Genomic DNA, 16,773 nt, shown 5'->3' with positions numbered 1-16,773 from the left:
GTTGGCAATATCATTGTGACAAATTACAGAGCCTTGTAATAAACTGCATTTATTCTGCACCTTTATCCTCCTTACCTTGCACTCATTCACATCTGATAAGAGTATTTCCAAGCCTCTGGGCAGTTTTTGGACAACTGCCATTTAAAAAAAACCAACTTGCCAGCGAAATGCTTCCTTTTTTCCTCCTAAATATGGATAAACTTCCCAAAATTACACTGGCAAGAAGTGCAGGGCTCTTAGGGAGTTAGTCCATATTTGAGAAGAAAGAAGGAGACATTTCCCTGCCAAGCTGATTTTTTTTTTTTTGAATGGCAGAAATTCTGCCCAGAATTCCCAAAATTGCCCAGAGGCTTAGAAATACTCTCATCAGATGTGAATGAGTGCAAGGTAAGGAGGACAAAGATAAAGAATAAATGCAGTTTATTACAAGGCTCTGCAATTTATCACAATGATACCGCCAACATATATATATGGAGAAATATATATTTAATAAAACAACTTCCTTACTGCATCTACTACCTTAGAGTCTGATTCTGCCATCCTTTCTCCCTTCCTAGGAGTACCTTGCTCTTCAAATAGTCATAATAAATCTGGTCTTTTGATTTTAAGAGTGTGCCTATCATTTGGTACATGGAATTTTGTGTGCATAATCATTTTCATGCAGTACTATATAAAACTGCAGATGACAACATACACAAAATTGCACATGCAAAACTAGAAGCCATATGTTGCACGATGTCATAGAGATATAAATTCTATACCATTCTTTCAGATTTCCTCTTTTACAACCAGAAATATTAAGACTCACAAATATAGGTAACCTAAATAGTGACGAAGAAAACCTGCATAAGAAAATGAGTTCTCTCAGTTAGGGAGATTTGTATTTTCCTTTCAAATCAGCAAAAGTTTTCTCTTAAAGTCTAAGTGCCATGATCTTCCTTATACAAATGTGAAAACTGCTTGGCATTTGTAGGAAAAAGAGGGAAATAGGGAAGGGAGAAATGCAGACACTGAAAATAAGGAGAAAATTCCCTCCAATATTCTCCTTCTCTCAAGAATGAACATTCAAAGGGATGATGCATATCTATGAAATTGAGGTTTCCAGCTCTGTGTAAAGAAAGGCACTTACCTTATAGGATTATCCATCCTTGATACTGTGAGAAATGCTGCTAAATTAGCTGTGTAGGATGAACACACAATAAGGGTAAAGAGCCACCAACTTCCCATCACAATGCGCATAGCCACAGAATTGATAGCAGATTCACCACCTACAAATAAGGAGAGAAATTGAGGTCTCACAGAAACCTGCATTTAAGATCACCTACAGTACATGTTCCATGTCTAAAGTGACACTGTGAACAATCCCTATGAATTTTACTTGATGTTCAACTTGCATTAACAGATCACCCCATCAATATGTTCAAAGACCTATCTTAAGTAGGTCTGATATTTTATAAAAACATACTATCTAACTGCTAAGTCATCCAGAAAGTTGTAGAATACTCTGGTGTACTGGTGAGGTTGATCTGCAACAAAAAAAATACTAACCTGTGTTAAAATCACTGGTTTGAATTAAATCTTGTAAAATTTCTACATCAACCCTCTGATCCCACTTGCCTCTCACATAGTCATAGAATAATGCTCTCAAGAAAATCCACACAGGGCCTTACCCAGAATTGTCAGGATCTAATCCACAGAATGACTTCCATAAATACAGGCAAATTAATAATAAATAATAATAATAATTAATAATGCAATATCACTATCTAAACATAGAGGTTAAATATTCAGAGTATATCAGAGTAGACCTATATTGTCTGTGAGGGGGTAATATAACTTTTAAACTGAGTACAACTGTTCAAACTTCTGTATGCTACTTATGCTGAATTAAATAATATGAGATTGTGGCATCAGCTACACCACACTGCACTATAAGGTGAGTAGAAAGTTGGCTAGATTGTCGGGCTCAACGGGTAGTGATCAATGGCTCCATGTCTAGTTGGCAGCCGGTGTCAAGTGGAGTGCCCCAGGGGTCGGTCCTGGGGCCGGTTTTGTTCAATATCTTCATAAATGATCTGGAGGATGGTGTGGATTGCACTCTCAGCAAATTTGCAGATGATACTAAACTGGGAGGAGTGGTAGATACGCTGGAGGGCAGGGATAGGATACAGAGGGACCTAGACAAATTGGAGGATTGGGCCAAAAGAAATCTGATGAGGTTCAATAAGGATAAGTGCAGGGTCCTGCACTTAGGACGGAAGAACCCAATGCACAGCTACAGACTAGGGACCGAATGGCTAGGCAGCAGTTCTGCGGAAAAGGACCTAGGGGTGACAGTGGACCAGAAGCTGGATATGAGTCAGCAGTGTGCCCTTGTTGCCAAGAAGGCCAATGGCATTTTGGGATGTATAAGTAGGGGCATAGCGAGCAGATCAAGGGACGTGATCGTCCCCCTCTATTCGACATTGGTGAGGCCTCATCTGGAGTACTGTGTCCAGTTTTGGGCCCCACACTACAAGAAGGATGTGGATAAATTGGAAAGAGTCCAGAGAAGGGCAACAAAAATTATTAGGGGTCTGGAACACATGACTTATGAGGAGAGGCCGAGGGAACTGGGATTGTTTAGTCTGCGGAAGAGAAGAATGAGGGGGGATTTGATAGCTGCTTTCAACTACCTGAGAGGTGGTTCTAGAGAGGATGGTTCTAGACTATTCTCAGTGGTGGAAGAGGACAGGACAAGGAGTAATGGTCTCAAGTTGCAGTGCGGGAGGTTTAGGTTGGATATTAGGAAAAACTTTTTCACTAGGAGGGTGGTGAAACACTGGAATGTTGCCTAGGGAGGTGGTGGAATCTCCTTCCTTAGAAGTTTTTAAGGTCAGGCTTGACAAAGCTCTGGCTGGGATGATTTAATTGGGGATGGGTCCTGCTCTTGAGCAGGGGGTTGGACTAGATGACCTCCTGAGGTCCCTTCCAACCCTGATATTCTATGATTCTATGATTCTACAGTAGATTTCTCTGTGACGTTTCCAGCACAATTATGCTTGACCTTTAGTTAAAGACAAAACTCTGTTAAACAACTGATTTTTGCTAGTCCCTCTGGTGTCTGCTTATGTTAAGAAACATAAGAAAGGCCACACTGGATCAGATCAATGGTCCACCTAGACCAGTGGTTTTCAAACGTTTTTTCTGTCAACCCAGTTGAAGAAAATTGTTGATGCCCATGACACAACAGAGCTGGGAATGAGGGGTTTGGGACATGGGAAGGGCTCAGGGCTGGGGCAGAGGATTGGGGTGAGGACTGTGTGGTGGGGACAGGGATGAAGGCTTTGGGGCGCAAGAGGGGGCTCTGGATTTGGGGCGGCTCAGGCCTGGGGCAGGGGATTGGGGTGTGGGAGGGAGTCAGGGCTCTGGGCTGGGGGTGCAGGCTCTGGGGGGGAGCTAAGATTGAGGGGTTTGGGGTGCAGGAAGGGACTCTGGGTTTGGGGGGGCTCAGAGCTGGGGCAGGGGATTGGCATGCAGGGTTGGGGCACGGGCTTACCTCAGGCAGCTCCCAATCAGGGGCATAGCAGGGGGACTAAGGCAGGCTTCCTGCTGTCCTGGCACCGAGGACCATGCTGTGCCCCAGAAGCTGCCAGCAGCAGGTCTGGCTCCTAGGCGGAGTCACGCAAGCGGCTCTGTGCGGCTTTCACCCGCTGGCACCGCCCCCCCGCCAGCTCCCATTGGACAGGAACCAGCCAATGGGAGTGCAGAGCTGGTGCTTGGGGTGGGGGAAGCATGCGGAGCCCCGTGGTCCCCCTGCCTAGGAGATACCTGCTGCTGGCTGCTTCCAGGGCGTAGTGCAGTATCAGAACAGGTAGGGACTAGGCTGCCTTACCTGGGCAGCACCACCGACAGGACTTTTAATGGCCCAGTCGGATGTGCTCACAAGAGCCGCCATGACCAAGTGCCTTATATTCCGAGTACCAGTAATGGGTCGTGACCTACAGTTTGAAAACCACTGATCTAGAACAGCATCATGACTTCCAACAGTGCCAGATGCTTCAGAGGGAATAATGAGAACAGGGAAATTATTGAGTAATCCATCCCCTATAGTCCAGCTTCCAGCAATCAGAAGTTTAGGGACACTCAGAGCATGGCGTGGCATCCCTGGACATCTTGGCTAATAGCCACTGATGTATCTATTCTCAATTCATTTTGGAACCCAGTGATACTTTTCACGTTCACTACATCCACTGGCAATGAGTTCCACAGGTTGACTGTGCATTGTGTGAAGAAGTACTTCCTTACATCGGTGCCGGCCTACTCCTTCGTACTGAGATTGAAAAGTACTGACTGTAAGATATTAAATGTTGACAGTACCTTGCTGAACAAAGGCCCCATACACAATCCAAATGGCACTGTGAAGCGTGGAGGAAGCAGAGGGACTGGGATGTGAAGAATTCTGTGCTCTGACTGCCTGGATACGGTTTAAAACAAATATCAAGACACCAACTACAGGGATGGCAGCTGCAATGCAGGCCCAAACCGCAAAATCAAAGGGAGCAAAGAGAGAGAAGATGCTGATTTTCTCTTCAGGCTTCTTGATTAGAATCCCCACTGAATAATCCATGTACCGCTTGCTGAAGTCCACAACACTTTCCCGTTCCGGTGTTATAGTGATAGCTGAGATTGCCATATCTGCTCTCTGCAAGAGAAATGCAACAAGTCATATTTCTTCCTGCCCCTAGCAAGCACATTGTTTAGATTGGGCAGATTTGGACTATAAAAGGAGAAGCTCCAAAGCAGCCAATGGTTTACGTATTTCGTTGATTTCTTTCTCTCATCTAATTTTAAATTGAAGTCTAGTTCAATGCGTAAAAAGCAGTAGAATCATTTCAATTTATTGAGAGAAATTAATAAAATAAAAATATGTACTAGTTGAAAGTGGAGTACTGAAATGTACCCTGTGAAATTACTGTATAACAAAGAGCATCTAATTGTCTTACAGGTGGAATTTACTTAACCTTTCTGTCTCGCTTTCCTCATCTACAGAATGGAGGCTAATAATCCTAGCCCTTACCTAACTGGGGCATTGTGAAGATTAATGAAAGAGTCATCATCAATATAAAAATCACACTCCGCATAAACACTTCTTTTTATCTACTTTTGTTACAAATAACTTCTGCAATTACTCTAACTGAAAGATATTAATGGGAAAAAAACCCTACTGTATTTCCCCCCACTTTGTTTATTTTGTGTACTTTGTGTATAGTTAGATTTCACTGTTTTCTCGGTACAGTGCATCAGTTTTCCATACTCACATAAGATTTTCATGCAACAGCCAGGGAGACTGTTTTGTTTGGTCGGTTGGTTTAAAAAAAAAAAAAGGGATTAGGACAATGTGATTGTACAGCCATAAACATTGGAAGAAGGTTTCAGGGACAGTTTACCTCCTGAATCTATTTTAAACTCATTGTTTAAGTGAATAGATTTCATGGTAACAGTCCTGCTGGCAACCTTTGTGGAAGATAAACATTTTGTTTGAATGTTAATTTGAAAAAAAGTTTTTAAAACATATTTTCTGTTTCCTAACTTCCCTTTTGGGAAAGAACTCAGGGAGGAGAGGCTGATATAAAGCTTATTGAAGTCAATGGAAAGACTAGTAACAGAAATACCATAAGTACTCAGTAGCTCACAAGAAAGCCTGATCTCATGGGACCTCTAACCAGATTTCCAAATTAATTAAATTCAGAAAAGCTGGGATAACTTTAGAATAAATATGAAAATATCTAATGCTTACCTAACGCACAATGTAATGAATATTGATTATAGATATGTATTTATTACATCTGTTCACTGAACTTGTGTTTTGCTTCAATTTTCATCTCAACCTCCTCTTTCTAGTAATACTAAGTAACGATAAACCTTTTACTTTCCGTTAAAACATATACTGCAGCAGAGCAACCTCCTGTGCAAAGGACAACACCATTGGATATTAATTCCTCTAAATGTCCTTGCACTACATTGATTTTGATTGTTCCATGTTAGAAACTACTACGTGCATCTCTAAGAAAACATATTTCATTTCCTCTAGGGATTCTTGACTATAATCAGTTCTCGGTTATTTCAGTGGTGTTCAATTGTACTCTTCCTGATTTACACAAGTGTAACTAAAAAAAGAATCTGGCCCTCCAAGTGTTATCTGACTGGATCATCTTGAGACCAGCTTTCCATTCTTCTTCTTCAAAATGTTCCTGTACAATACATCCATTGAAATCAAATAGTTGATTATTATAAAACCATATTGCTACAAAGTAGCTGTCCCAAAGGAAGTTTAACAGAGTTAGAAATGAAGTTGTAGTAGCTTTGAATTAGTGGCAAAGATATAACAGAAAGTCCTCGAATGATAATGGAAGTGGAATACATATTTTGGTATCTATTTCCCATATGGTAAATGTGCATAGTCTATAGTTACATGAGCATAGCTTACATTGTCATTAGGAGTTACCTTTGCTGTCACTGACAGAATAATATACTCTAGAGTCTTTGTTTTGTGGAGATGGGCCAAAAGCACAAAAGTTTAGATCAGGATCCAAACTTCAGGAATGTTTAGAATTGGGGTTTTCATTCTGACTCATCCCTTGTATTTTACTGGGGAGGATTTCACTATACCCTTAAAAAAAAGTTAGCTGTACTCTGCCTGAAGATCTCTTCTTCTGCTCTCTGTACCTTGTTAATAAGTTCTCCAATCATGCCGTTCCAAGAGCTGTTATGGAGCTGGTGTCCATACTTGCCATCAGGAGATTGATAAATCTCATACTTGAAGCCCAGATTCTTGGCAAGTGCATCCAGGACATCAATGGAAAATCCTTTATAGCGCTTCGGTTGCCCAAGTATGTTCTCTGCCACCATCACAAAAGGCTCTTCCTGAGAAAAAAATAACATCGAAGCTAATATTTAAAGAAGTTTTTTTAAATACCTAAAAAAATGGATCTAACTCTCATCAACCCAGTGCTATTGTTGGCTTTTAGAATACTGAGATTGTCCAGGCCAGAGTAATGTAGTTTTAGATATATTTCTTTCATAAGGTAACAAACGTATCATCTACACAGGACACACACTGAAATAATAACTAGAAAACCCTTTGATTATTTTTCTATTATTTAGCATTATGAACAATCCAAGAATAGTTCTTACAGGGGTTGGCCCCTGAAGTGCTTTTAGAGTTAACAAAATGCATTTTGGAAATCGTGCAATAGGGAATCCTGCAGGGCGATGGTGTTTCAGTCTGACACAGGCTGTGTGCTCACTTGCCAAGGGAATGCCAGCTCTACTGATTTTACAGTCATTGCTGTTGGCCATGTCTGCAAACTGGTGCTGACATCCACAAAGAAGGGAGATATGATCACTGCCTTTACCCGCTAGAGGGAAGAAAGATAAAAACAGATGGAAAGAAAACTGTCCTAATGATCTCCTACAGTTCTCCAAATCTCTCTAATGCACTTTGATCTAGGAGAAGAGAGAAAATACACATAGAAAAATAAGTAACTTAAGAAGTGTGCATTATTTACATAGCCAACTATAGTATCTTTCAATCAGAGGATGACATTATTATAATGAAGAACTGGCGTGGGCATATAGTTTTGGTAAAGAAGAAAAACAACATAATGAGGTCACCATGTTCAGCATATTAAGCAGTTATAAAGTAACTGCTCCCTTAAAAAGTATATCTTGGTGGCTTAGCCAAGCAGAAAATTAATGAACTACCCTTTTATCTCTGGAAACAAGTTCAAATCCTAATTTATTCCCAATGTAGCTTTAGCTAACTTGAGCTCTAGTACCTTCTAAGTTACTAGTGGGAAGTGGCCCTATACCATCTCATAACATGACAAGATTAGAAGACTTCTCCAAGAAAGCCCAGGAGTCTTTATAAAAGATATACTTTACCTCAACAAGCAATTATGGACTTAATGAAAGAATCGCTTGATGAAATTCTATGGCGTGCATTATGCAGGAGGTGAGAACAGATGATCACAATGCTCCTGACTGGTCTTAAAAATCTATTAATCTATGGGATCAGTACAGGAAAATGTTACAGGTCAGAGTAAGGAGCACTGTGGCTGAAATTCACCCCTGTGCAGAGGACTAGTACAAGTCCTGGGCACCATTTGAGCAATGCACAGGCGTTGTATTGGTCATCTGAATGGAGGTGAATTTCAGCCTGGGTGACTGTTTGAGACTAGCACACAGTCTCAGTATGCAGTTCTCTAAACCCCTGATTTTAATGAGCATCAACAAAGTCACACAAAACCATAAAAGTCCTCCATCTCTCTTCTCTTGCTTATGCAGCTGGTCAGCCCAAGTAGATGATAAAGGATTAAAAGACTTAATGAAAAATTATGGGGGCAGGGGTAACAACCAAATGTCCTATCACATCATTTTTCTTTTGAGTATTTTGTCTCCTGAACTCAAATAGGATCATACCAAGACAGTCACCACTTTCAGTGTCAGTCCTTGCAAATCACTGCCCAGACGCCGTTCTTGTAGGCTGCCATTCAGTCCCTTTTCAGAGTCCCATGTTGCCAACTACAAATGGAAATAATACAGTGAGTATGAAGGCAATATTAGGCACGCACATTTTTAACATTTTCCTAAAATGCTCTAACAGCACTTTGACTGAATGGTTATTCTCAAAAACAGTAGAGAATAAAAGGGGTAGGGGGTAGAGAGAATGAGGCATTTTTGCTCCCCATTAGTGTCTGGATTATGATGAGTGAAATTTAAGGGGATAAAAATGCCCAAGTACTTTGGCTGAATGTGTTTTCTTCGATACATCTCACAATAACTATGCTTTGTTATCTACAGTACTTGTCATATCATTTAACCAAAGTCACTTTGATAAGACTTTTCTTTTTGGCAAGTTTCTATTGCCTCATCACCATCAAGATTACCTGTGGTCTCACCACCGCTCCCTCTGTGTTCTCATTCTCTGCCTATATTTCAACCCATTCCCCACCGCTCATCAAATGCCAGTTCCTTTCTCTGGTGCACAACCCTGTATCTGACCAATAAGTATCTCACTTCTCACTAATAAAACAATCACATCCATTTCTCTCAAATGCCATGGTTGCTGAAGATCAAACATCTCCTAAGCTTTAAAATAAGCTATAAACCTTGTGTATGCACCCTGCTTAACCCCAGCCCTGCAATATTTATTGATGCAATGTTTGTCAGTATATCTAAATGCATTAGTTTTCAATTAAATATGATACAGCACATCAAACTAAATTGTACTGCATTTTCTGACAAGAAGTCTAATATGGTAGTCAGCCTCAAAAGACCTATTGGATTTTTTCACAGTGAATACTCTCTCCTTAGTCAGTAGCAGGCTGCTCCTTTTACCTTAGAATGGAATCCATTAAATTGTTTTGTTCTTGGACGGAAATAAGTGATATTGAGGTCAAATCTCTTGTGTTTGTCATCAGCCCTGCACTTAGAGATATGTAGGCCGGTATATATGCTGCTAGCTGTAGGCATACCCCTCAGAAATTAAACATAGGCCATAGAACTTTAAAATGTGGCTTCTTCCAGTTGGGTATCCTTAATGTAAAGAGTCAAAGCTTTTCTGAGCGGGAATGTATTTTTCTGATAATGTCTCTGGTTAAGAGTTCTACTAGACTTACTTCTGTTACTTTAATTTTACCATTCACCCCCAAAAGTTGGACAAGAACACAACAAATAATTGGGGACCACATAACAAATCCTCAGCCAGGGCTTTGGATATAGTGAGTGCAAAAAAAAATAATCTCACAGATCCATCTTAGTTTGATGATTGGTTGGTCATATGAATGAAATGGGCACTAGAGTTATTGTAGCTGTCACAACAAGATTCACGTACCTATGAAAACTGGGTACAGTATAGGAAAGTCAGGAATTAGGCTACATCTCTCTTAACACATCTGTGATTGCTAAGAGGTGGGAGGTATAGGTGGTGTCAAAAGCTACAATGACCCAAACTTGAATACTCTCCCACTGATATGTCATTTTGGAAATATCACCCACTCGGTGCAGTAGTAATTCCACTAGGATGGTCTCCTATGAACACCTACAGCTATGGCTAGTGGAATTTAACAGGAACGTTTAATTTTAAATTTAATGTCATATATTTGCTCTCAAAATAAATCTAAATAAGGATTTTTCCTATTTGTTTTTTGTTGTTGTTGTTGTTATTTAACAAAGCCAGCCAGATCCCCAACAAATATAAATCAGCATAACTTAATTGACTGAAAAGGAGCAAGTCCAATTTGCACCAGTTGAGAATCTGGATATTTATTCAAAACTAGGAAGCAAAACACAACCTTGTATTACTCACCATCTCGTCTTTCAATGTCTTAGCAAACAATTCCTTCTCCCACCCTTTTTCTCTTCCCCACCTTTAAAAATAGCCTTTATCTGAAGACTAAGATATGAATCATTTGAATATCATCTAAATACATTCCTCACCAAGGCTGGGAGCTCTCAGAGAGGAGCTGAAAAATATGCCAGCATAAATAAGGATTTATTTCTTTTGCTTGAGTTTAAAAGGGAAAAGGGGAGAAACTGTCTTCTCATATATTAAATAGGATGAGGTTCAGGGAGGAGGGGAATATGCCTAAGATATTTTTATGGTTTCTCCCTATTTCATTTCAGCCTCAACTGCACACTGTTTTGTATGCAGAGGTAAACTTTGCAGTCTATAAAAAGTAAATGATGCAGATAAGGTTGATAAATGGAACATAAGGAAAAGGAATTTACCAAAAGGGATTCTTCCTCTGAATCCTTGAGCTTCAGACCATTTCATTTGTTCATAAGTGTGTCAATTTTGACTTCCACTTGTTCTTGTAGACAGAATTTTGTTTATAGGATCAATGAATTTACGCTTATATACACCAGTTCTTGACAGCTGACCTGTCAAGATCAGTCCCTGAAAAACTAATTTCCAGCACTGTTAAACAAAATGAGTGCTGCTGCTATTTGATAAGACAGTTACAGTTTTCATTCTTTGTAGAAATGTGCTGTACTTCTACCAGGAATCTGAAGCCAGAGGTTACAACACAATCATCAATTGATAGGAGATATATGGCTTCTAAATCTGATTATGACAAACAACTGCTCAGAGGATCAGCCACTCATAGAATAAATTTCATAAACCACTGGTCTCTGGAAAATATATTTGCTGAAGCAATCCAGGGTATTCTTGATTCTCAAGTTATTGAATTTCAGGGTTTGGGTTTCCTGGTTGTGTCTTTAATAAAGCTTTTGGCTTAAAGCCTTCTATCTAGGCTGTCTGTCTGATTAAGGCTTATATTGGGCATAGCCATATTACAGACAAATCCTACATTCCCTTCATAAAACAGGTGGTCAATCATCACTGAAGCCTAACCTGGAGAACGAGCTACAAAATCCTGATGAAATTATCATTTATCTGGAAATTCTGGCACAAGGCATGGTGCTGATATTTCTCAGATAGTAGTTGTGTTTAGCTGAGAAAATCTTGGCAAGAAACTAACAAGCGTAATTGTATTTTACAGCACATACATGCAGAACATGGTCATGCACATACAGCATATACAACAATGAAACACTGTTACTAGTTGGTTAATGAACTGTTAATGATACATTGTAAAGGGTTTGATCCTATAAGCTGCTAAAAGGCCCTGCAATGCGCTGAGCGCCTTCTACTTCTCCTGACTGGGAGATCAAATTGCTCAGGACCTCACAGGAGGCACTGACATGTTGTGTGCTTGGACTCCATGTGCTTCCATCAATAAATAAGGAGCCAGATCCTGCTAGTTGCCAATGGGAGATACACACACACAAAAGATGGGCCAGACGGGACCCTATGTTAATATAAAAAGAAAAGAAGTACTTGTGGCCCCTTAGAGACAAACAAATTTATTAGAGCATAAGCTTTTGTGAGCTTCAGCTCACTTCATCGGATGCATACAGTGGAAAATATAGTGGGGAGATTTTATATACACAGAGAACACGAAACAATGGGTGTTACCATACAGACTGTAACAAGAGTGATCAGGAAAGGTGAGCTCACCTTACCTGATCACTCTCGTTACAGTTTGTATGGTAACACCCACTGTTTCATGTTCTCTGTGTATATAAAATCTCCCCACTATATTTTCCTATGTGTGCATTCGACGAAGTGAGCTGTAACTCACAAAAGCTTATGCTCTAATAAATTTGTTAGTCTCTAAAGTGCCACAAGTACTCCTTTTCTTTTTATGGATACAGACTAACACGGCTGCTACTCTGAAACCTATGTTAATATAGTTCCTGATCTCTCACAGCCTTACTCATGTAATTGGTCCCATTCAAGTTAGTAGGTCTAATTGTGCTTTCACACCAGAGGAGATCTGAAATAACACCACTGAAGTCAATGGAGTTACATTGATGTAAAATTGTTGAGTAAGAACAGAATCTCAGCCAATGAGACTGCTCATAATAATAATGTTAAGTCATGTAAGTAATGTTTGCATGGATTGTACATAGGTTATAAGTAAATTATGTCTTATATGATAGACAGCATATAGTAGCAACGACATATATTATCCATAACTAGCAATATGCTTTTATAACCATTTGCTTATGCATCAACTGCCATTGCAAATGCATTTTCTTTAAGAGCAGTACTTTGATATAAATTGTACAGCTATGTTCAGTAAGCCATTTATAATTAAATCCACAGCCATTTCAGTGAAAAAATGCAGACATTCTACTGACAATTAGACAGTAAACATTTAATAAACCTCATGTAATCAAGTGCATGTAGAAATAAATGTCTATAATAATCAGTTACATTTCAATGTACTAGATACTTAAATTAACAGATATAAGTGGAAAAATATGTATTTTATCTTTTCTACTAAAAGATTAAAATTGTCCCTTTCACCTATCAAGCAAATATAGCTGAAAAATTAAAAGTGACATAAAAAGTGAATATTTATATTTATACCAAATCAGTAACTAAGCCCACCCACATCTGTATTATTTAAGTTTAGGCTACAGTAGTTACTGTCAAAATAATCTGTGCCACTATCATCTTACTCTCCTATTAGATATGACATCACCTAACACGATCTACTTTTCAAAGAAAATGCGGTCCCTTAGCAAATAAAACATTATCATTTTTAGCAGAAGCACATTAATTGCTTGAAGGGGCCTGCATTAACCAAAAATATAGATCTTCAATCCCGCCAAGAAATAGCAAAACCTTGCTTGGGAACTTCTTTGTAGCATAAAGACCTTCTTGGACTTTTAGCACTAGGAAGAAAGCAAAAGAGAGGAATGTGTGTCAGGCAGTCATTTCTCAGAGCATGAGACATGGACCTCTAGTTCAATGCAAACTATGTTTCCTAGAAATGTGGAAGCTCAGTCCAAGCATGGAGACAGATAAACTGGGGCATCCTATCCTCAGTCAACCTGATTAAAGTTATCTGAAATGGACTCCTAGGCCCATTGCAATTCCAATACAATACATTTTTGTATTTTATGGCAAAGGAGTAGATATCAGAATTTTTTAAAAATCTTCTTGTGCTAAATTAATTTAATTACATGTTGGACCACTCTGGTTAACATTGCTAGTCATTTATTGTACAGTCAAGTTAAACAGATCATTTGGGAGGTTTCTTGTGTCTTCCTCCCAAACATCTGGTACTGGTCATTGTCAGAGACAGGATACTAGATACGACTTGACAAGTGAGCTCATCCCATATAGTGTTACTGTGTAACACCACCTGCTCATGTTGCAACAGATTTACTTTTAAATATTATTATATACTGATTTCATTTTACAATACTTTTGTGTTAAAGACGTAGCCTGTTTCTGAACATTCACATAATTGGAATGTCAGTATTCAATGAATGGGTATAATCAGTTTAAGACAGATACTGTAACAAGGAAAGGAGAGATAGAAGGTGGGCATTATATGGTCAAAAGCCTCTGTGAGGTAAAATCTGACAACGGCAAGTTTGGGACTGGGATAATTTGGTTGAGAATTCCATCAGAAATGAAGTAAAGGAGAAACACAGTGCACCTCTGCCACTGATTAATAGGACTGGAAGACAGCAAGAACCAAGAATTCCTGGATCAGCTCCTGAGGTGCTTGAGCAGTAAGAAACCATACTAATAGGGGACTCTCACTGCCCAGGCAAACAGAAAAGAACACCTCAAAGCAGTTCTTAGACTACATGAAGGACAATTTTATGATCCAGAAAGCAGAAAACTCAATCAGAAGAGAAGTCATGTGATTCAAATAGAGAAAAGCTAATTAAGAACATGACAATAATAGTGATGGTTAGTTTCATTCACTGTGAGATATATGAATTCAACATAGGACGGAACAGATATATAGCCCACTGGTCAGCATATACTGTGCATCCTCTCTATGCACCCAATCCACAAAAGGTATGAGTCTGTTACAGATGCCAGCTACAGACCCTAGCTCTTTAGTTCAAACTGTGGAGACTCATGCTACAAACTCTAAGAGCTGGATTTTCTAAGATATTTAGGCACCTAAAGGTAAGCATGCAGGGTTAGGTCCATCCATGGGATTTAGACTCTGCATTGCAAGGCCTAGCTTTTAGGCTCTCAGCCACCTAATGGAATTCACAACCCTGACCTAGATGTCCAGGCTCCCTCTACAAAGCGTGGGGAGCACTGGGAGCCTAAGAATGGGACTCACAAAAGGATGCAAGCTGAGAAGGAGCTATTTAAATTAGCCAAGACAAAATGCTAAGGATAGGGGTATGATCTAAGCCCCACTCCTCAGAGAGTGTCAGTCACCTAACAGGAGGCACCACTCTCTGCTTGGGATTCACATCAGTGAACGCTCTTCTGGAGTCGGGGCCAAAGACAGGTCGTCCCTTCTTCACAAAAGATAGCCCAGTTCAATGGTCAGAGCACTCTTGCAAGATGCGGGCGATCCCACCTTCAGCTTCTCATTCTGCCTGATGTGGAGCAGGAAACTGATCCCAGAAACTTCAGCTCCCACCTTTCCGGTGAGCAATTCATCCAGAGTACCCCATAGCCCAGTGATTAGGGCACTCATCTGAGAAACCCAGGTTACAGTCCCTGTTGCAATGAATGTGGGATATGCAGGCCACTGAATCCCATGGAGGAAAACTTTGTTCCAGTTTTGTTGATCCAAAAGACAGTCCACTTGGCATGGCAAGGGGCCTGCAAAAAAATTGCTCAGCCATTCAGTAAATCCTCAGAGCAGGGAAGAGAAATCATGTATGTGTTCTCTGCCACTCCAGTGGTCTTTTGCTGATTCTGGCTGCCATATCTTTTCCAAGTAAGCCCTTTAGAGGCAGTGAGTTGCTCTTGCAGAGCAACTTCTGCAGGGAAAAATCGAGGACTAAGGAAGGGAGTACTGTACAGGAACTGCCATGCTAATGCTTGGTTCCCTGCCACAATTCTGTAACCTATCTGAGAGAGAGCACTATGTTCTTGTCCAAGAGAATGATGTGTGCTAGCAGTGTTATTGCAGTGTAAATGGGCCCTTAGAGTATGAATTCTTCAGGGGAAAGAATGTCGCTTATTCTGTTTTAAAGTACTGTGCAAATTTATGGTGCTATATAAATGATAATAAAACATTTCTGGAGAATAACTGAAGCATGAGCATTAAGCAGTATAACTTTATAATGAACAAATCATTCTAGACAAACTTGATTGCTTTTTTTGATAGAATTGCAAAATTAGTAGCTAACAGGAAAGAAGATGGCATACAATACCAGTATCTAAATGTAAGTATTGTACTTCAGTCAGTGTCTCCTGAAATCTTACCTCGCACCATTTGAATTAATTTCCTGGGGAAAGGCAATACCACATGGCTTACAAACTACCTGATGAACCACAGTCAAGGGGAACAATCAAGAGTGATGTATCAAGCTGAAAGGAGGTCTCTAGTGGATGCTTCAGGGGTCAGTGTTCAGGTCTAGTCTTATTTAACAGCATTATTAAATATTTGGAACAGGGAAGAAATAGCACACTACTAAAATGTGCCGATATCACCAAATTACAAGGTATTGCAAACACGAGTGAGGATAGAAAAGAAATATGAAGAGAGAAGGAGCAGTTAGAAATATGGGCATGAAATAATTTGTCTTGGAGAAATACAAGCTAATACCTCTGGGGAAAAAGAATCTAACACACATATATGCAAGTGGAAAGAGAAACCTGGTAACAAATGTCAAAGAGATGTATTGGAGTGAAACTGGACAGAAAATGAGTGAAGAGTTTGCAATGTGATATGGTTGCAATATTGCCAATGTGATTTTGGGCTGCATAAGTAGAGGCTGCACATGGCAAATTGCCCGGGAGACAGTCCCTCTCTATAAGTAACTGTGGTGAGGCCACACTGAAAATATTGTGTTTAGTTCTGGGAAAATCAATAGCAGGAAGAGGTAAGAAATATTGGACAGAGTTCAAAGGAGACCAAAAAAAATTATTAGAGGGCTGATGGAACTGGCTTATCCAAAATGATTAAAGGAACTAAACAGGTAAAGCTAGGCTAAGAACAACTAACAGTATGGCTACACTGAAGCTGGAGGTATAATTTCCAGCTCACGTAGATGTACATGCGCTAGCTATGATGAAACTAGAATGTTAAAAATAGCAGCGTAGACGCAGCTTCCTGGGCTTATCTGACACCCTAGCTATGCAGCTGGGCAGCTAAGCTCATCATGCTGCCTGCACTGCCATGGCTACACAGGTTTCAGAGTAGCAGCCATGTTAGTCTG

At 39.9% G+C, this 16,773-nt stretch overlaps 1 protein-coding gene across 8 annotated transcripts in view; it reads right to left on the bottom strand.

The window, feature by feature from the left end:
• GRID1 (glutamate ionotropic receptor delta type subunit 1) overlaps nucleotides 1–16,773 on the bottom strand; it is an 825,719-nt gene that overhangs the window by 72,454 nt on the left and 736,492 nt on the right. For 7 of the 8 annotated variants that reach the window (XM_073353352.1, XM_073353357.1, XM_073353358.1 and 4 more), the window contains 4 exons: nucleotides 8,464–8,565; nucleotides 6,709–6,906; nucleotides 4,360–4,684; nucleotides 1,130–1,268 (listed from right to left, as the gene is read on the bottom strand). In XM_073353352.1, coding sequence (XP_073209453.1) covers nucleotides 1,130–1,268; nucleotides 4,360–4,684; nucleotides 6,709–6,906; nucleotides 8,464–8,565 — 764 coding nt within the window. The remainder of the gene's footprint in view (nucleotides 1–1,129; nucleotides 1,269–4,359; nucleotides 4,685–6,708; nucleotides 6,907–8,463; nucleotides 8,566–16,773) is intronic. The other variant, XM_073353353.1, reaches the window with a different exon arrangement.

Source organism: Lepidochelys kempii, chromosome 7 (assembly GCF_965140265.1).
Source record: "Lepidochelys kempii isolate rLepKem1 chromosome 7, rLepKem1.hap2, whole genome shotgun sequence".
Classification (NCBI taxonomy): domain Eukaryota; kingdom Metazoa; phylum Chordata; order Testudines; family Cheloniidae; genus Lepidochelys; species Lepidochelys kempii.
The sequence above is the reverse complement of the archived record's forward strand: the minus strand, read 5'-3'. Positions and strand labels throughout refer to the sequence as shown.